The sequence below is a fragment of the Heteronotia binoei genome, chromosome 11 (genome assembly GCF_032191835.1).
Source record: "Heteronotia binoei isolate CCM8104 ecotype False Entrance Well chromosome 11, APGP_CSIRO_Hbin_v1, whole genome shotgun sequence".
Classification (NCBI taxonomy): Eukaryota; Metazoa; Chordata; class Lepidosauria; order Squamata; family Gekkonidae; genus Heteronotia; species Heteronotia binoei.
In genome coordinates this window covers 22,639,950-22,660,521 of record NC_083233.1, presented here as the reverse complement: position 1 = coordinate 22,660,521, position 20,572 = coordinate 22,639,950, and the positions used below count along the sequence as shown (strand labels likewise).

Here is a 20,572-nt window from a genome sequence, read left to right as displayed (position 1 = left end):
GCCAATCTTCTACCAACTTACAGTAGGCCCTGTAAGAAGTGCCCTGTAAGCTCTTGGAGGATTGGCTACATAAGAGGGGAGTGGTCTAATACGCAAAAGAGTTCCTGCTACTAAAAAAGCCCTGGCCACCACCAAGGGTTGCTATGCAGAGGCAGGCAATGGCAAACCACCTCTGAACGTCTCTTGCCTTGAAAACCCTATGAGGCTTCTGTTAAGTTGGCTGTGACTTATGGCACTTTCTATCATTAGTTGCCACCTTGTCAAATTGCTGTTTGAACCACGGCCTTTAACATAAAAGCACATCACCTTTCTGATTAAGTCCCAATGGGAACCTATAAAAAAAAATCAAGCGGAGGTTACCCATGAAATTTAACTCATATTTAATCTTTTCCAGTGGCGTCCTCTACCAGTTCCTTCAGTAAGACATTTCATTGTGCTTGCTGGAGCTTACTCTCAAGCAAGGGAACGGAAGGGATAAACTCCATTCAAAGATTGCTTGTGTGTGGAAGTCCCACTGAAGTCTTCAGGGCTTACTTCTGAGCGATGATGAATAGGGCTGGGCTGTAAATGTCATACTCTGTGTCACAGGTTTAAGGGAATTTTCACACAAAACGCAAAAAAACCCTGTATCTGTCAGTCTCTTTCACACTGTGATTTGTGCGTGAGTGTATACACATATTTTAACCAGCAAAGGATTTGCGTTCACAGTACAGGTGGCAGGCGATGAAAAAAAGTGTGTTTTCACATGGAAAGGAGCTAAATTGGGTTGCACTTAAAGCTAGTTGCAATATTAATATGCATTGGCTAGAATGCGCCTTCCGTTTCTCTACCAACAGCCCCCTCCATCTGGCATTAACCTAATTTGTGTGTGACTCAAACGTGTCATGTGTGAAGTGCAGTTTTTTTTGGTGCCACCTGTGAAAATGCCCTAGAAGAAGGGTGATTTTGTGCCACTTTGAACATTCTGCAGATCTTGGAATGATGCTGTCTTAGGGAACCTCCCTGGGAAAGTAGCACGAACAGTGCATTCCTGACGCCAGCAGAGGACGTCTCCTGCAGGTGGGGGCCTCTGTGACCTAATTCTGCACATGTAGCCCTTAAATTCTATGGAGGTGCTTAAAGACTCAGTGACATTGCAGTAAGATAATAAGAACAACCAGGGCTTTTTTGTAGTAAAATCCCAGCAGGAACTCATTTGCATACTAGGCCACACCCCCTGACACCACCACAGTCTCACGCAGGACTTTTTGCAGAAAAAAAAATCCCAGCAGGACCTCATTTGCATATTAGGCCACACCCTGTGACATCACCATTATTGCACACAGGGCTTTTTACAGGGGAAAAACCCAGCAAGAACTTATTCACATATTAGGCCACACCCCCTGGGACCAAGCCAGCTGGAACTGCGTTCCTGCTCAAAAAAAGTCCTGAGAACAGCCCTGTTGTATCTGTCCATGGGTCTATCTACTCCACTATCCTGTTTTCAGCAATGGCCAGTTGCATAGCTCAAGCAGAGGTTTCTCCAATGGTAGCTCTCCAGATGGTTTTTGCCTACAACTCCCATCAGTCCCAGCCAGCATGGCCAAAGGCTGGGGCTGATGGGAGTTGTAGGCAAAAAAACATCTGGAGAGCTACTGTTGGCCACCCCTGCATGGATCCAGAGACAGACTGCTTCTGAACATGGACGTTACATTTTAATATTATGGGCCGGGCTTTTTTTTGAGCAGGAACGCACAGAACACAGTTCTGGCTGGCTTGGTATCAGGGGGTGTGGCCTAATATGCAAATTAGTCCCTGCTAGGCTTTTCCTACAAAAAATCCCTGCACAAAGCAATGGTGATGTCAGGGGGTGTGGCCTAATACGCAAATAGGTTCCTGCTGGGCTTTTTCCTACAAAAAAGCCCTGATTATGGGTATTCCTTGTGGATACACTGCTTCCATGGATCCAAGTCCTTTATGAGCATACCGGAAGAGCCTTGCAAGATCGGCCTAATGGTCTGTCTAGCCCGGCTTTCAATTTCTGCGAGTGGTCTGTCAAGGGCATCTAAGAAACCCACATGCAGCACTCGAAGGCAGGGATCCTCCACCCCTGGACACTTGGATGGAATCCTTAAAAAAACCCCGTGTGGTTGTTATGAATGGTGAGGCGAAGGAACTCTGCATATGTCCAGGAGCACTCTTGCCTTTCCTTTTCTGCTCCACATGAGCTGCATCTCATGGAGTGGTGCAGACAAAAGGGTGGTGGACAATTATAACTCATGAGCCCCATCCTGGGGTTTAGGGAAAGGGCTGAAAAATAGCCTGACAGTCGCACCAGCTCTCCTGTTGAAAGCAATGCTCCCTCTAAGCTGTGGAGTCTCGTGAGCAAAAATTCTATTTCGTGAGCTGCTGGCATTAAAAGTTGTGAGCTGCTGCATATATTCGTTTGCTCTGGGGCCATTGTTCCTGAGCTAAAAAAAAGGTGTGAGCCAGAGGCTAAACAGCTGTGAGCTGGCTCACACCAGCTCAGCTAAGAAGGAGCACTGGTTGAAAGTCCCAGGACAGACCTTAATGTCGTCATCAAAAGGAATAGGGGCTCAGGCTCAAACCAGATTAGCTTCGGGCTTGGCAGCAGCTCTCCAAACCCCGAGAAATCTGCGCCCCAGTCAAGTGACTGGAGCTGCGGTTCTCCCTGAGTGGGCACCCCCAGCCCCTTGCTAGCCTGGCTGCAAGTAGGGTTGCCAAGTCCAATTCAAGAAATAACTGGAGACTTTGGGGGTGGAGCCAGGAGACTTTGGGGTGGTGCCAGGAGCAAGGTTGTGACAAGCATAACTGAACTCCAAAGGGAGTTCCGGCCATCACAGTTAAAGGGACTGCACACCTTTAAAATGCCTTTCCTCCACTGGAAATAATGAAGGATAGCTCACAGAATTGAACCCCCTGAAACTTGGAGGGTATTTGGGGGAGAGGCACTGGAGAAGGAGGATATGCTGAAAATCTGGTGCCTCTACCTCAAAAAACAGCTCCTCCCAGAGCCCCAGATACCCTATAGGAATCAATCTCCACAGGGAATAACGGAGTACCCAGCAGACATTTCCCTCCCCGCCCCAACTTTCTGATGACCCTGAAGCGGGGAGGGAGAGGGCCTCCAGACCGGGGGATCCCCTGCCCCTACCTGGGGATTGGCAACCCTATCTGCAAGCCACATTCTCTGGCCTGGCCTCCACGCCAGATGAAACCCAATCGCCAGGTATTCTGCACATGCTCAAAGGCATTCTCTCTATTTTTTCACTTCCTGAGACTGAACTCTAACAGGCTTGGCACAAATTACAACCCCGGATTTCTGGGGTTGGCGGGCGGTCCCAGCCCCCTGAAGCAGCAGCAGCAGCCGCCGCCGTCTCCTCCTCCTCCTCTCCCCCCCCCCCCCCCCGTTGCAGGAGCGGACGCGCAGCAGCGCGATCCCTTTGGGGACGTCTAATGGGCCGATTCCATTTCAACTGGATGACGCCACTGGGGGAGCATTAAGAGCTCCGGGAAAGCGAGAGGAGGGAGGGAAGAGGAGAAGGAAGGAGGGGCGGGGGCGGGGCTGAGGCCCAGACCACGCCCCCTCCGGCTCCCTCCATTCACAAGCGCGCGGGCGTGATCGGTTACATTCACAAAAAAAAAATCGTTAAAAAATCAGCTCCACGCGCCGCTGCGGGAGCCGCCCCTTCGGCGGCGGACTCCGCCCCGGAGGCGGGGCTTTGCTCGCGCCTTGCCTGGGGCGCTTTCGCTGGCTCCTAGAGCGAGCTGGAGAGCTGCGGCCGCCGCTGCTGGGGTTGGCGGCCCTGCTGGGTCTGCTTTGGTTTGGTGGGAGCTCCGCTCGAGCCGCCCCTTCGAGAGCAAAGCCAGGCTGGAGCTGCGCCGAGGTGAGCGCCCGCGGACGGGGCGGGCTTGGGGAAAGGGGCGAGCCGCCGCCTCCTTCGCCTCCGATCCCGGCTTGCGAGCGTTGCATGCATCCCTTCCCTCTCCCAGCCCCGGGGAGAGACCCCAGATGCCTGGAAGGGGGTGGGCTGTGAGCCTCTGAGTCCCCGAGATGCCTGGAAGGGAGTGGGCTGTGTGCCTCTGACTGAGTCCCCGAGGTGCCTGGAAGGAGGTGGGCTGTGTGCCTCAGTCTGAGTCCCCGAGGTGCCTGGAAGGGGGTGGGCTGTGTGCCTCTGACTGAGTCCCCGAGGTGCCTGGAAGGGGGTGGGCTGTGTGCCTCTGACTGAGTCCCCGAGGTGCCTGGAAGGGGGTGGGCCGTGTGCCTCTGACTGAGTCCCCGAGATGCCTGGAAGGAAGTGGGCTGTGTGCCTCTGACCGCCCGGGGAGAGGCCCCAGGCCCCAAACTAGGCGAGCGCCTAGGGCGCCAGTCTTCTGGGGGCACTGAATTGTGCAACCTCTCATGGGGGGGGCAGCAGAAGTTCGCTATTCCTAGGGTGCCAGACAGTCTAGGGCCGGCCCTGGAGATGTCTTGGATGGGGGGGGGGCGCTCTCTGCATTCGCTGCTTAGCTCCCGCGGGGTGCGAAAGTTTGGCTTTCCCTGCACTTGTGAACCCGCGACGGGCAGACTTGTGGGTTCCGGAGAGCTCTTGGTTGAGCGAGGGTGCGTGGGGAAGGTTTGCTGTCGCGGCCGCCGCCGGGCGAGAGACAGGAACTGTCTGGGGAGGGGCTCCCACTCTCCAGGCCCAGCTGCTTTCAGGACGAGGCTTGCCGGAGCGCCAGCGCGACGCCGGCCTCGGCGGGGACTCGACGGCTGGGACCTGAATGGAGGCGGCCGTCGTCCAGCCCTTGTTTCCCACCTGCCGCCCCGGGGCGTCTTTTGCAGAGCCGCGAGGTGGGAGCGGGACGGAGTGGCGCGGCTCTGTGAATGGCGAAGGGGTGGCGGGATGAGGGAGCTCCGACGACCTTGGCGGCTCTCTTGCCCTGCCTGGGGGGGGGGGGGGGGCGTCGGATTCCCGGGCTTTGGGTGGGGTCGCTGGGCAGGGGTGGGGGAGGAGACTGTCTCAGAAGGAGCCTGCGTGGGACGAGGCGAGGGCTCCCCCCAGGTGGGGCGACGACTCGGCCCAATGGAGAGCCCGTCCAGGACTCGGGGAGGGGGGGGGGGGAGTAGCTGAGCAGTGGGGCGCGGGGAGGATGGCTGGATCGCTGGATGACTGGGAGTGCCCAAGGTGGAAGGTTTGAACTTGGCCGGCTTGTGGTTTCAGACGGTGCCCTTGAGAGACAAGAGATGTCTGGAAGGGGGTGGGCTGTGTGCTTCTGACTGAGTCCCTGAGATGCCTGGAAGGGGGTGGGCTGTGTGCCTCCGACAGAATCCCCGAGATGCCTGGAAGGAAGTGGACTGTGTGCCTCTGACTAAGTCCGGGAGATGCCTGGAAAGGAGTGGGCTGTGTGCCTCTGACTGAATCCTTGTGATGCCTGGAAGGGGGTGGGCTGTGTGCCTCTGACTGAGTCCCTGCAATGCCTGGGAGTGTGCTGTGTGCTTCTGACTGAATCCCTGCAATGCCTGGAAGGGAGTGCGCTGTGTGCCTCTGACTGAATCCCTGCGATGCCTGGAAGGGGGTGGGCTGTGTGCCTCTGACTGAGTCCCTGCGATGCCTGGAAGGGGGTGGGCTGTGTGCCTCTGACTGAGTCCCCATTAGGGCAGGGAACCAGGCTGGTGTTGGATCCCAGGAACGCAGCTAGATGGCTTCCTTCCCTGGGAGAATCGTGAACTCTTGGAAGCAGCTGGTGACCATCCGGGGCGGTGCTTGGAGGCTGCAGGGGGAGAGACGGGGTGGGGGCTGTGCCCATGAACACCCTGGAGAACTCGGAGCCTGTGGGCGATGGCTCTGCAATGTGCAATCTGGGAGGGGAGAAATACCGGGGCTGGGGGTGGAAACGGGGAGGGCTCATTCAAGTCATAGCAGGCTGCCGAAGGCTAGAAGAGGCTGATGGCCTTTATCTAGAGTGGATTTCAAGCAGTCAGGATACTTCACTCTCGCATCGCTTCTGAACTGTAGGTAGGAAGGTATCAACCTGTATTGTGGAAGGGGAAGGGAGCAGCTGGGAGAGTGCGGGTGGCCTAAAGTCACCTCCTGAATTTGTACCTGTAGCCAGCATTTGGTGGCTTTCAAGGGAGAGTTGGAAAGTGGCTTGCTGGTGACTATCCAGAGACCTCAGGGCTAAGGGGAGACTCCCAAGTATTGCAGGTCAAAATTCCAGTCCCCCCCCCCACCCCCGACCACACCCACAGGATACCAGGAAGGGGGCACCTCTTTTAAAGTTTCGGAGAAAGAAAATCAGGTCCCTTATTCAATGTGCAGGGGAACTGAAGTTTGTTCCGTGTTTTTCAAAGTGCAGAGAATGTTTGATGCTTTCTCCTGTGTGTATGTGTTCGTGTGTGTGTAGAATAGTGATAAAAAGGCCTTAACTTTGTGATCCGCGATGAGCTCCCTGTTGCAGCAGATCCGTTTATTGCAATTCGCCAAATCTACAAAAATCTCAAGGTTGCTGTAGCAGATGAACTGGCTCATGGAGGCGTTCTTTGTGAAATCAGAAGTTCACATCCTCTTGCCGGATTGATTCTCTGGCTTGTTCTTTAAATCACCTTGCCTATTATTATTGCATGAGAGGCAAAAGCTCTCCTCGGCACCAGCGATCAGGCCACAACTTCCAGACCGAGGGGGATTTCTTGCATGGGTTTCATCTCAGCTTGACTTGACCTGAGAACGGAGAATCAGGAGAATGGCCGTTGTCCTCGTGGCTGCGGGGACAGCACGGCGGCGATACGCTGCCAGTTTCCAAGGGCTGTGGAATAGCACCCGGACGCCGGGTCCTGCACAATGCAATACAGGCGGCAGCAGGAAGCGTGGGAGTCATCTAAGCCCAGCTGTGCTGGCCTGTGTGATTTTGGGGAAAGAGCGGGAGCTGTAGCGATCGGGGGGCTATGTGGGGAACTCTGTGCCACCTGATGGAGGTGGGTTGACTGGGGCTAGCGAATGGGGGGGGGCACATTTGGTAGCCGCTCAGGAGGTATGGACTGCTACGGCTTGGCTCCATTCGAGGGGATGATAAAAGCCCTTTCCTGCTCCCACCACAGCATCCTCCTCTGGCATTGGCGTTGCAGTGGTTCCAAGCAGAGGTGTTCTGGCGCTTTTCTGAAAGTGCAGCTCGGGGGGGGGGGTTGTAGAAAAAGCCCAGCAGGAACTCATTTGCATATCAGGCCACATACCCTGATGTCACCACTGTTTCTCACAGAGCTCTTTTTGTATAAAAAGGTCCAGCAGGAGTCATTTGCATATTAGGCCACACCCCCTGATGCCAAACCAGCCAGAACTGCGTTCCTGTGCGTTACTGCTCAAAAAAAGCCCTGGTGCAGCTGCTTTCTATGTGCATGTTCAGTGGGTTGCTGTAGAGTGGCTTCCACTCCCAGCTGCTGTGGCTGCCAGCTCCCTTTGATTCACCCTCTGCCTCTCTCTTCTCCTCCCCCCCACACACTTTCTTTCCCTCCGCTGCAGTATCTATTTCAGTCCCTCCTGCCTGCTGGATTGGATTCATCGCATCCGGAATGGCAAACAATTTATTGTCATTCAATCCTCTTTTTCTTTTCCTCCTTCTCCTGCCCCACCCCCTCAAGAATCCTCTTTGGTGCTGGAGAATTTTTGCTGGGTCCTAAAGCCAGGCTGGTCAAAACTTGGGCCCCGGGCCTACCCTGTAAAATCACAGCCTTTATTGGCAGGGCTCTGCATCTATGCACCCAAATTCTCTGCTGAACTCTGCAAATTGTCTACGTGAGGCTTATTGGCTTCCTCTTGCATAATTTATTCTGCTTCAGCCAGCGAGTGGTAAGGAGGGAAGAAGGAATGATGCAGGGCCTTGGAGCCCCACCCACTGACGGCTGGAATTTTGGTTCAGCATCTTCCTGCCAGGCCTTGCTCATCTGCAGTCAACTCTGTCTTTGTGGCCTTATGGGCTAGAACAGGGGTGGCTGAACTTGCTTAAATAAGAGCCACCAAGAATAAATGTCAGATGTCTGAGAGCCGCAAGAGATGAATGTCAGATGTTGGAGAGCCTCAAGGAAGGAAGGAAAATGGATGGGGGAGGGGGGAGGAAGGAAGAGGTGGAAAGAAAGCAACTTTAAATGCCTTCTCCAAGCTGGCTGACAGGGTGTGGGGGCTTTGAGAGCCCACAATATGTGTGAAAGAGCCACATGTGGCTCCCAAGCTGCAGTTTGAACACCCCTGGGCTAGAAGCTTGACGTGCGTGCATGTATTTTGAAAACAAAATCTGAAATTCTTACAATAAGTTTTCCACTTCCGACTTGCACAGTGATATTGCAAAGTTATGGAATAGTGATTCTTTGGTCTTAAGTAGTGGAATTGCACCTGTACTCAGCTGGGCCTGAACGGTCAGAAGTAGCTTCTGGTGGATAGGTGACTTTCTAGGTGTTTTTAAAAAAGAATTGATCCATGCCGTTACCTCGCAGTGGGAAGTAGTGACTTGATAGAAGTGGCCTAGTGAGTTATTAGGGTAAAAATGAGTTGGTTCAAACCTCTAGCTGAACTCCTGCTATGTCTGATAAATCATGTTGGGTCTCACCAGGTCATCTGTGGCCCAAGGTGGTGGGAATCCAGATCAAGCAAGTACTGTCCTGTTGATGCACCAAAAGGATCCATATCCTGCCTAGTATAATACAGCCTTACCTGAAGTCTAGACTTTTGCTTAAGGCTGTCCCTGATAAATTTTCCTTTGCTTTGTTCTCGCCACTGCTGCCTGTCTGCCAGCTTTTAAAGTGTCACAACATTCCAGAGTCAGAAATGACTGGTGCTTGCACAGGGGGCTTCCTTTTAACCTTTTTTAAAAGGCTGGGTTGTGTGCCCCCCCATTTGTAGTCCTTGGGTGGAGGATTCCAAAATTCCCATTGTCTGCAGTGGGGGTGGTGTCCAAGGCTTTTTTAATAGCAGAGACTCCTTTGCATATTAGGCCACACCCCCTGATGTAGCCAATCCTCCTGGAGCTTACAGGGATCTTCTTACAGGGCCTATTGTAAGCTCTTGGAGGATTGGCTACATCAGGGGTGTGTGGCCTAATATGCAAAGGAGTTCCTGCTACAAAAATAGTCCTGGTGGTGTCACCCCTGTTTGCAGGCAGACTCTCCATGTGGTCCCCACCTGGGCTTGAGCCTCCTTCACTGATGTGAATTGCTGGGAGAGTGGAAAGCCTTGTGTGCTGTGGCCACTCGACTTGGGAGGAACGGCAAAGGAGTGGGAAGGAGGGAAGTGCAAAAGGGACAGTAGGGTAAGCTGAAGAGTGGGGGAGAGGGAAGCGGAGAACTGAGAGACATGTGCATATGCAGAGAAAGCATTATGGAGTCTAAAGTGTAAAATGGTTCATGTAAGGATTTAGGGGCACCACTAGCAATAATGAGAAGGGGGGATGCTGCTTCGTGCCCTGCAGAAGGGAATAGGCAGGTGGGTTAACCGAGAAGAAGTTCTAAGAAGTTTGAGAGCCACAGGACAGGCAGGCAAATAGATGAGGAGGGAGGTGGAAGTGGAAGGAAAGCAACTTTAAATGCATTCTCCAAGGAGCCAGCTGGCTTGGCTTGGAGAAGTGATTTAAAGAGAGAAATGCCTTCTCCAAGCCAGGCAGTGAGGGCTTCGAGAGCCACACAATATGCGTGAAAGAGCCACATGTGACCCCCGAGCCACAGTTTGTCCACCCTGCTCTGGTCTGTCTCTTCCTCCCCTTTCCCAGTTCTGATCTCTGCTTGCCTGCAGGCTGTGAGTGTTTTTCAGTGAATCCAGACTGACTGTTTTATTCCACCCCCCCTTCCCTTAAGGGTGGGAGTTGGGGAGAGAGAGGCCCAGAGAGAACACCCAAAGCAGCTTTGGCTTTTAGCAATCAAAGGGAGATGTCTCTTGATCTTCACTCGCTCTTTGCTCTCCTTCAAGGTCAACCTGGCTAATGAAAATCAATCTTCTCTCCTTGCTTCTCTCCTTCTTTCCTTTGTACAGCTCCGGCAGCAGCGTTCCTTACCAGCTGCCCTGGCTTCATTGATTGGAAAGCCTCCGTTTGCTTTCCAGAGATGGGGCGGTTGGCCTTCCAGCCATTCCTTCCTCCCCCAGGACAGACAGCTGCCAAAGCCTCCAGAAAACTGGTCAGCGTTCAGCTTGAACCTCACCCAACTTCCACCCACTCCTGTTATCTTGCCACTGAGGCTGCGGCTAAGTCCGGGTTTCCCAGGGCTGGGAGACTGGTGTAGGAAGGAAGGTTAACACCCCTTCTTCTCCCACACTGTGGTCCTAAGCCAAGTTGTGCCCCTATGTGCTTGGGAAAGGCGTGCTAGCGGCATGATGTGTGTCTGAACATCAGAAAGAACTTCCTGACACTTAAGAGAGGTTCCTTGGTGGAACAGGCTTCCTCTGGAGGTGGTGGACTCTCCTTCTTTGGAAATTTTTAAGCAGAGGCTAGATAGCCGCCTGACAGCAAAGCTTCTTCAATGAATTCAGGCAGTCAGGGAGAGAGGGAGGGCAGGAAGAGATGAGCCAGTGCCTTTCAAGGTAAGGCCAGTCCACCACTTTGGGATCAGGAAGGCATTTTCCTCCAGCAGATTGGCCCAAAGATCCTGGAGGGTGGGTTTTTTTGCCTCTCTTTGGGCCTAGAGCAGGGGTCACTGAGGAAGTGGGAGAAGGAGGTAGCAGTGAATGTCCTGCATCATGTAGGGAGTTGGACTAGATGCCCTTTGGGGTCCCTTCCAGCTCTATGCTTCTGTGTCTCCTAGTCTAAAAATTGGCTTAGGGAACCCAAACTCAATGCATAGCAAAGGGAGCTTTGACTCTCAGAAGAGTATGTCCCCCAAATATTTGGTGGGGTTGCTTTTGTGTGTGTGTGTGGCCATACCTGGAAGTCATGGTGATCTCTGGCAACCCTAACCCTATTCCCCTAAAATATTGTTGGTCTCAGGTGCTATTGGGCTCGAGTCTAGATTTTTTTTTTAAATCATATTTACCTAATTTGGGCCTGAAGTTCTGATGGTCCAGCCCTGCTTTCCTGTTGAATTTGCCTATCTCAGAGTTTTAGGGTAGGTAGCTCATGAAGCTCACCAGCTGTTGCTGCAGAGTAAACTCATTCATCCGGTGTGTGTGTGTGTGTGTGTGTGTGTGTAAATCTGTTCTAGGCTCTTTTTTTTTTAAGCTTATTTCATAGGAATTTTTCTCTGCTGCATAGTTGATAGCTCCAGCTCTGTGCCTAAGACAGAACAAAATGGGGAGGCTGGAGTAGCTCAGAATTTATTTATTTTTTTGCTACTCAAAAGTAACTCTTGCTAAAGGATGTAAACTCCTGTTCTTGGGTCTTGAGGAACAAGCCTCTTTCTCCATCCTCTGTTTTTCGCTGTCAGTCCTGTGGTGGATGGGTATCAAGATGAGGGGGCTGCCTAGGATATACCACAGAAGGAGGCGGGGAAGGAATGATGTTGGAAGCAGCACTTGCACCCAAGCTCTTGCTTCTTTTGGTATGGCCAGGCGAATGAAATACATGTCTTGGAATCTTCCTGGGAGAACCGGGTTTGATTCCCCACTCCTCCACTTGCAGCGGCTGGAATGGCCTTGGGTCAGCTGTAGCTTTGGCAGAGGTTGTCCTTGAAAGGGCAGCTGCTGTGAGAGTCCTCTCAGCCCCACCCACCTCACAGGGTGTCTGTTGTGGAGGAGGAAGGTAAAGGAGATGGTGAGCCACTCTGAGATTCAGAGTGGAGGGCAGGATATAAATCCAATAGCTCCTTCCTCCATAGGTGGCATTCTGAGATGCGCTTTCAGTTGGCGTGGATGCCCTCACCTCATCCTGCTTTTCATTGGGTCCTCCCAGACTGTTTGGAAATCTAGTTGGTGTGGATCAGGTCTGGTGTTCAGATAGGTGCCTACTTGGGAGCTCTATACAAACTTTCCTTCTCTTTCCTAAAAGTGCCTTCCCTGGGACAGAGTGTAGGGTTCCTTTCCATGTTCGTCTCTTCCACCCCCAACCTTAAAAAGGTAAAGGTCATCCCCTGTGCAAGCACCAAGTCATGACCGACCCACGGGGTGACATCACATCATGACGTTTCCTACCTTACAGTATCTCAATTGGGCCTTTTTTCCTTTGCTTCCTTCTCCTGCAGAATCTTCTGATGTTCCCCATTGACCCGAGCCTTCCTCCTTCCCCAGAATGCCCCACTCATCCAGCACAGCTGAGCGCAGCCCGCAAGAGAGCGTGGACTCCGTGGCCGAGGAGCTGCAGCAGGTCCTGTCCATCGACCAGATCCGCGCCATCCGTGCCTCCAATGACTACGTGGAGAGACCTTCTGCCGCCTCCTTCAAGCAAGCTCACTCTGTCCCCTCGTTGTCCCACCACCAGCAGGGGACCCACAAGCAGGAGGTGGCACAGGAGCGGCTGACTTCCTCCGCCTTCCCGGATCTGCACCAGCCGCACCAGACGCTGACTTTCCAGCAGCCTCTGAGCCATTCCAGCACTGCCAGCTCCATCTCCCATGGCACCGCCACCTCGGAGCAGCGGCTGCTCGGTGGGATCACGCCCTCGCACTCCGGCCACTCCCTCGTCCGGACGCAGCCGCCCCGAGCTGGTGACCTGAAGCCCGAGGAGCTGCTGAAGGGGGCGGCCGAGAAGCCCCCCACCTTCCACTCGGGGCACCTCTTCATCTGCGAGGAATGTGGGCGCTGCAAGTGCGCCCGCTGCGCGGCCACCCGCAGCTTGCCCTCCTGCTGGCTTTGCAACCAGCGCTGCCTCTGCTCGCCAGAGAACCTCATTGACTACGGGACTTGCCTCTGCTGCGTGAAGGGCATCTTCTACCACTGCTCCTCGGACGACGAGGACACCTGTGCAGACGACCCGTGCTCGTGCGCCCCCGGCTCCTGCTGCGCCCGCTGGGTTGCCATGAGCTTCCTCTCTTTGCTCATGCCCTGCCTGTGCTGCTACTTCCCTACCTTGGGGTGCCTCAAACTTTGCCAGAGGGGCTATGACAACCTGAAACGACCCGGCTGCCGCTGCCAGAGTCACACTAATACAGTCTGTCGGAAGATCTCCTCTTCCAGCGGGGCAGCTTTCCCCAAGACTTTGGACAAGCCGGTATGACTCCTCCCCGCCCCACCAAGGGGGAAACCGGCTGTTCTTCATCTTCTCCTTCAGCTTCCGCTGCTGAAAGCCTTGGCCTGGGTACAAAGCACAGAGGAATGGCCAGTCCCTGAACCTGCCGTCCCTCATCAAATGTTGAAGCTGGTTCCATGATGGAGACCACTTGTCCCCTTGTTCCTAGATGAGCTTCGAGGGTTTTGCACGTCGGCGATGGCTGAGGACAAGTGGAACAGGAAGCGGAGACAGACAATTATGTTCACAGTCGAGGGTGGGGGAACGGTTTGCTAGAGGATGGTTTGGGATTCTGACCTCCAGAATGCCTTATGAGTTACGGATCTGTGGTGGGTTCCAAAAATCAGTGTTGCACCCAAGCACTAAGATACCGGGGGAATGAGGCCGTGATATCCCCAAGTTTTCAGTCTCTCCGGAACCCCTGCTTTGTACTCATATTCCAGACCTCCTTCTGCCCTGCACAGTTTGCAGAGGGGGGGAAGGAGAAGCTTCCAAACAGTAGCAAATGGTGGTTGCCGTACCAAACATATGTCGGGAGTTTTTTTGTTGGAAACGAGTGCGGATGCTTGTCCAAAAAAGGGGAGAGGGAGAAGGTTAAAAATCACAAGTGTCCAAGGGTTTATGAGGGTGTACATCTCGTCAGTTGCATGAGGATGAGGTTCGACCACAAGGTGTGAAGGGTAGGGGCTTGACACAATCTGGCAACCGAAATCTCAAATCCACTGGGCTTGAAACTATGCAGGCTCGACCTTGATCCTTTCTGGATGTAGTAGACAGTTGGATATCATGAAATGTCACTGTGGGTCTAGCCAAGGCGAAAGGTCGACCAGGAGACCTTTGGCTGGCTGCTCCTCGCTTGCAAAATCACCTCTGTAGCCGTCGCATCTCTGTATCGTGGATGCAGCTCCTTATCACTGAGAGCTGAGTGATTCACAGTGTGGAGTCTCCTTTGGAGCACAGAAAGCTTGCCCCTGCCTAAATGTAAGGGTACATAGAACCACATCCTGCTGTACAGCTGAATGGCAGCTCCCAGCCATTCAGGATGACAGTTTTAAAGATCTGACTACTGTGACAAGCTTTCTCTTGAAAGCAGAGAATGCCAGGAAAATGTGCAAGGTGGAGAACGATTTCTAGGTATTCTTGGGACTGAAAATCGAGCTTCCAATTTGATGGGGGCAGGGAGCTAGGAGAAAGATCGGCTGTCGGCTGGAGAGCTCACTGGGATGAGCCATGAGCACGTTCTTTCCTCTCCCTGCTTAACTAAAAGCACTTTGATTCTGTTTGACTAGAGAAGGGAGTGGGGAGGGACTGATTCTTCCAGGGGGCTTTGTTCTATCGCATGTAGGGAAAGTTGATTCTGGTGGAGCAATTTGGACACTGGTGACAGGCATTTCCTTGGGAGTAAGCACAGGCGGTTCAAAGTTGGATCTGTAGACTTGAGGCTGTGGAGAAGCCATAGATATTCCTGTGGGGCTGGGGGGGCGGGGGGAAAGAGGGCTTGGAAATGTGTGGTTTGGGCACTTTACTGCATCTCGGTAGGATTTTTATTTTTTTGGTTGTCTCTGAAAATTCTGGCCTAGTGACAAAGCTGAGTTCTGCTGTATATCCTTCTCCAGACCATGCGTAAGATCCAAAGGCCGTACTGCTGATCCCAAACCAATTCCAGCTCACCAGCATTTGCACAGAAAATGGGGTTATCGAGCTGTGTTTTATTGTTTGGAGGTTCATCAGCGATACCTTTGACCTGTTGAAGGACGGTGCTGGAGGCTAGAGGTGCAGCTCAGCTTTCTTCACCTTCCTGCCCCTGCTAAAAGTTGGGCAGAGACTCCATGAGCACGCAACCCCACTGGTTTGGCTTCTCTTTGTTTTAGAGGTTGCTTTGATCTATTTTTGTATCTATAAATTCAGCGGGGAAGGGGGGGGGGCTTAGGGTTCTCCTGGGATCCTCTCTTGATTCCCGATACGAATGGTGCCATATGCAGAGCCTGGCTTCCTGGTGACTCGTACAAATGCCAAAGAGCTACCTGAGCTCTTTGTGTGCTGCCAACTTCAGGAGGCTTCCCTTTCAAGGATTTCTGGAGCTGACTTGTATCAAGTGAGACATGGAGGAGCCTGCCAAAGTGGGTGGTGTTGCAGAGCTGCATGGATGACAACGACTGTTTTTAAGGTTAACCAGGGGTGGAATTCTAGCAGGAGCTCCTTTGCATATTAGGCCACCCACCCCTGATGTAGCCAATCCTCCAAGAGCTTAGAAGAAAAGAGTCTTGTAAGATCTCGGAGGATTGGCTACACCAGGGGTGTGTGGCTTAATATGCAAAGGAGCTCTTGCTAGAACGCCACCCCTGAGGTTAATGCATCGTCAAGAGCTTGGGCTTGTTGCTCTTTTTTAGATCTTCAAAAAAAATGCCCTCCTTTCCCTCTTAGATCCCCTCATTTTTTGTGGGAGGGGGGAGAAAACAAGGGACCATCCTTTTGGAAAGAAGGGACTTTTATTTCCAGTGGCTTGGAGACAATAGCCTGAGCCCTCGGTCATGATTTCTGCTGGGGTCAGAACAGTTTTGTTGAGCTGGACGATTCATGCCAGTGGCGATCACACAAGCGGGGGCATTCAGACAACCAGGAGCCACAAAAGGGAATGAAACAGCCATGTCTTTACCCCTCTGGTAACGCTACACCTGTGTTGGCAGCTCAAGGGGACCCTGCCTGAATCTGAGCCCAGTGCTGCTGCTTACATTCACGTTGCCTGCTGCTTCTTCCTTCCTTCCCCTCCCCCTTCGCTGTCACAATCAACTTCTTATCTTCCGTTTGAAGGCCCCCATCCAGACGCCAGATGGCTTCTGCTCTGAGCGCTGTCTTGAGGGAGGCCCCTCCCTGCCGAAAGGGCCACGAGGACCGATGCTCGCCAGCCTCTGTTCGGGTACCAAAGGCATTCTGTGCTGTGTGCAGAACCTCTCCCCCCCCCCCCCAATCCTGTCCTCCACTTTCTCTACTCGGTCTGTTGTATATTTTTTACCACATTTACCGTTTGAAAAAACAAAAACAAAGGCACAAATATTTATTTGAAAAGTTTATTTTAAAGATTTAATAAAAAGAGAGAGAAAAATGCATCCAAACATATTTATTACAGTTAACTCTCTTAGTTGTATTTTTCCCTCCTTCTTACAAATCTAATTGAACTGTTAAAACTGAACCACTGCTGAAATAAAGGAAATAATTCTATGGGTGGTGCCCTGAACCGCTCCAAAGCAACTATTCAATAAAAATATATTACTTTTGAAGATTCTGTTTTGTGTTCTGGTCTTTGGGTAGGGATGGAATAGAGAATATGCAGGGGTGGAAATTCTAACAGGAGCTCCATTGCATATTAGGCCGCACACCCCTGATGTAGCCAGTCCTCCAAGAGCTTAAAAGGCTCTTTTTTGTAAGCTCTTGGAGGATTGGCTACATCAGGGGTGTGTGGCCTAATATGCAAAGGAGCTCCTGCTAGAATTCCACCCCTGGGAATGTGTATTGCCACTCTCAGCTGGATGGCCCAGTCTAACTTGATCTCATCAGCTTTGGAGGCTAAGAAGGGTGCCAACCTGGATTAGGACTTGGATGGGAGATCTCCGGGGGAAGTCCAAGGCCACAACGCAGAGGCAGGCAATGAGCAACCACCTCTGGTCATCTCTTGCCTTGAAAACCCTATGGGGTTGTGATATGTGTGGGCTTTGTCTTGATGACACTTTTCATCACCTCAAGGCTTTTTTTGTAGCAGGAACTCCTTTGCACATTAGGCCACACCCCCTTGATGTAGCCAGTCCTGGAGCTTACAGTAGGCCCTGTATGAAGAACCCTGTAAGCTCTTAGAGGATTGGCTACGTCAGGGGTGTGTGGCCTAATATGCAAAGGAATTCCTGCTACAACCCCCCCTCCTGATGACCCTTATGAGTGAAGGAGCATGTCCTGTTCATGAAATCTGAACCAAGGACTCCTGGTGCACAGTCCAGTTTCAGAACCTTGTCTTTAATGCCATGGGCTTTGTCCATAAGCAGTAGTGATAGATGTTTCAACCACTCTGTAAGCTCACCTTCCCTAGAGTTCGAAAGTGCATTGGTATAATTTCCGTTGGGGCCTTTTAGAGCTATTTCACGCACCTGGTTTTTAAGATGCATCTATAAAATGATTATCGTCAACAACTTTTTGTTCAACTTCAGGACTGCTTTGTTATTCCACTGGGCAAACACTGGCTTTTTAAGGAGGTTTTGGGTTGAGAGAAGAAGGGGAGGGAGGAGGCCCAAATCCCACCTCATTGTGCCATGATCCTAATCCAAGGGGGAAAGAAATGCTGGGAACTGTTTTCACAGAACTCCAACCATCTTGCTAACTTGAGTCCTGGGACCTCCTGCTGCTCTGAACCTCCTTCCGCAGGGCTGCTGTGGGGGTGAAATGGGGAGGGAAGATTGATGTATGTCATTCCAAGTCCCTTGGAGAAAGGGCAAGATGGAAAATTATTAGAAGATTCTATGTCCAATCTGCCCAGGCCTGGCCAGTGATATTATTACAACTGGGCGTTTGGGCGTGTACAAAGTTAACATTCACAATTGTTTGGATAGTCTAGGCCAGGGGTGGCCAAACTTGTTTAACATAAGAGCCACCTAGAATAAACGTCAGATGTTTGAGAGCATCTCCAGGGTGGGAGGGAGGCAAATAGATGAGGGAGCGAGAAGGGAGGGAGAGGTGGAAAGAAAGCAACTTTGAATGCATTCTCTAAGCCCCCTGCTGGCTTTGCTGGAAGAAGTGATTTAAAGAAAGAAATGCCTTCTCCAAGCTGCCTGATGGGGTAGTGGGGACTCCAAGAGCCTCACAATAAGTGTGAAAGAGCCACAGTTTGACCACCCCCTGTCTAGTGCCTAGTAGCATTTATGGTTCTCCCAACACACTATTTCCAAGTATTCCTCCTTGTACCAGGCACCTTTGCCCTGGTTCTGTGCCCTGGAGGGAAGAAGAGAGTTTGGTACGACCCGCTCATCTCTCCCTGGTCATTCTAATTGGTCCCTTCTGGTTCAGTAGGTTCGTGGGGTAACAGTTGGAGGGTCAGATGACGACCTGCAAGACGAGTTCAAATGACCACTCTTGCAGGGTGACTTTCTCAGTTTAATCTACCTCCTTGGCTTGTTGGGAAAGATGAAATGGCATGAATGGGTAATGTGCCTGACTGCCTCGGCAGCAAGTCCGTGACCACGGGGGTGCACTTGAGGGCGATGCCCCCCTACCAAATATGCCCTGCCCCCTCACTGCCCATCCTCTCCCTGTTGGTTAAAAGGCTAGATAAAAATAATATATTCACTGGGTCTCTCTGGACCTATGCGTATGTGCACATGCATGCATGTGTGCACTTGCACTTGTTATTAGGACTACCAATGAGCCATCATTTGAATTGCCTCATCAGTAAAGCGCTCCAGTAAATGGAACTTGTGACTGAAGAGTCAAAAAGTAGGATAGTTTCTCCTCTGGCTCCAACCATGATCTGCTAGGCTTCGTTCTGGCAGCAAGTCCCTTGGTCCTACCTGTGGGATTGCCATAATTTTTACATTCCATAATTTCAGGGCTTTTTTTATAGCAGGAACTCCTTTGCATATTAGGTCACACACCCCTGATGTAGCCAGTCCTCCAAGAGCCTACAGGGCTCTTGTTCCAGGGTCTACCGTAAGCTCTTGGAGGATTGGCTATATCAGGGGTATGTGGCCTAATATGCAAAGGAGCTCCTGTTAGAATTCCATCCCTGGGGGTGTGGCCTAATATACAAAGAAGTTCCTGCTACAACCCCCCCCCCCATAATTGGCAGCGTTGCTCCCTGTTGATCCCTTGATCCTGTCTTTAGGGCCGAATCAGAGGTGATCCTGAGAGACGAGTCAATAAACCTCACTGTTTACTTGCAAGGCAAGAACCGTTCTCGGTCACCATGGTATGGCCCGGGGCCAAGTTACAGTGGGAGAGGAGGCTAACTTTTCCACCGGCATCACCACCATCTCATGTGCTATCAGGTCTAGGAGACATAAAGGACAGGCAAAGGAAAACGGTGAATTCAATCAAGGCCACACAACATACAGGGCTGAATCTGAACAGCTTTTCTGATGGCGAAAAGGAAGGAAGGGGTCTTCTTTGGCCACCCAAAAAGGGCAGGGGACCTGCATGTACAAAGCCACATGGGGCCGAGAGTGTAATAGTGAGAGTGAGTGTGTATGTGGGAGGAAACCCTGGCTAGATCCAGCCCATGATGTTGGAGTTCTGTGACTGGAATTCCAGGTACATTATTTTGTCCCAAGAAACAACTGCAGGCATCCTACATTTGGATTGGGGCTGTGGTGCTGAGGAAGAGGGAATGAACACTACCGAGCATATGGGGGAAAGGCAGGCAAAGTTTTGACGCTGGAATTCTGCAGCTGGAATGCTGTATGTATCACTTGGCCATAGCCAGGTTTTTTTTTTTTTGGTAGCAGTAACTCATTTGCATGTTAGGCCACACACCCCTGATGTAGCCAATCCTCCAAGAGAGTAAGCCCTGTAAGAAGAGCCCTGTTAGCTCTTGGAGGATTGGCTACATCAGTGGGGTGTGGCCTAATATGCAAACATGTATAATATGCTACAAAAAAAAGCCCTGTCCATAGCTGTTGCAGGGGCCCAGCCTGAATCAGGGATGCGGCACTGGGGACATAGGCGTAATTCTTCCTCTATGATCCTTTCCCCAGTCTTTTAAACTATGGGAAGTGTTAAATAGTGGGTTCGATACAGCAGAGTTCCACACAATACATGATTTATTGCTACTACATAGTAAAGACAAGATGGTGGGGCCGGGACCCTGCTTATATGCATGCACCCTGAAACACTCCCCTGAGTCCATACCAAATCACTGTGGTCGAGTTTCACGCCCCAACTGCTCATTGGTTCAGATTCGTCCAGGTGACCCGCGGTTCAGTGGAAGTGCACGAAGTTGCGCAAATCAATAAATTCAGTACATAACAGTAAGAAACAAAGCCAGCTACTTCATCTGTCTTTCCCCCCTCCCCAATGGTGGCTAAATCAATGCTGCAGCCAGAGAACTGGTTCAAGGGCTGAGGTAACCCTCTCTTCCTCAGTGCCATAACCTAATTCATATTAGGCCCTCTGTCATTTCCTTCTTCACGACTTGAGTTTGATCCCAGCTCTGGGTATAGGTAGCTGTCTCAAGGTTGACTCAGCCTTCCATCCTTCCGAGGTTGGTAAAATGACTACCCAGCTTACTGGGGGTAAAGTGTAGATGACTGGGGAAGGCAATGGCAAACCATCCCGTAAAAGTCTGCCAAGAAAGCATCATGATGCAACGTCACCCCATGGGTCAGTAATGACTTGGTGCTTGCACAGGGGACTACCTTTACCTTCAATTTCCTTCCAGCACCAATGGATAGACCTGGACTACTGCAGTTTGACCCTAAGTCCC

The 20,572-nt window shown here is 51.8% G+C and overlaps 1 protein-coding gene across 1 annotated transcript; it reads left to right on the top strand.

Moving 5' to 3' along the window:
• Positions 1 to 3,819: 3,819 nt before the first annotated feature.
• On the top strand, positions 3,820 to 16,391 carry SPRY3 (sprouty RTK signaling antagonist 3). Its single transcript, XM_060249983.1, has 2 exons — positions 3,820 to 3,887; positions 12,131 to 16,391. Exon 2 carries the CDS (start codon positions 12,178 to 12,180, stop codon positions 13,099 to 13,101), a length of 924 nt encoding a protein of 307 aa, XP_060105966.1. The 5' UTR covers positions 3,820 to 3,887; positions 12,131 to 12,177; the 3' UTR covers positions 13,102 to 16,391.
• Positions 16,392 to 20,572: the final 4,181 nt, after the last annotated feature.

What these genes read in the sequence shown, in the direction of transcription:
- SPRY3 (XM_060249983.1), top strand. Translation starts at nt 12,178, where the DNA reads ATGCCCCACTCATCCAGCACAGCTGAGCGCAGCCCGCAAGAGAGCGTG.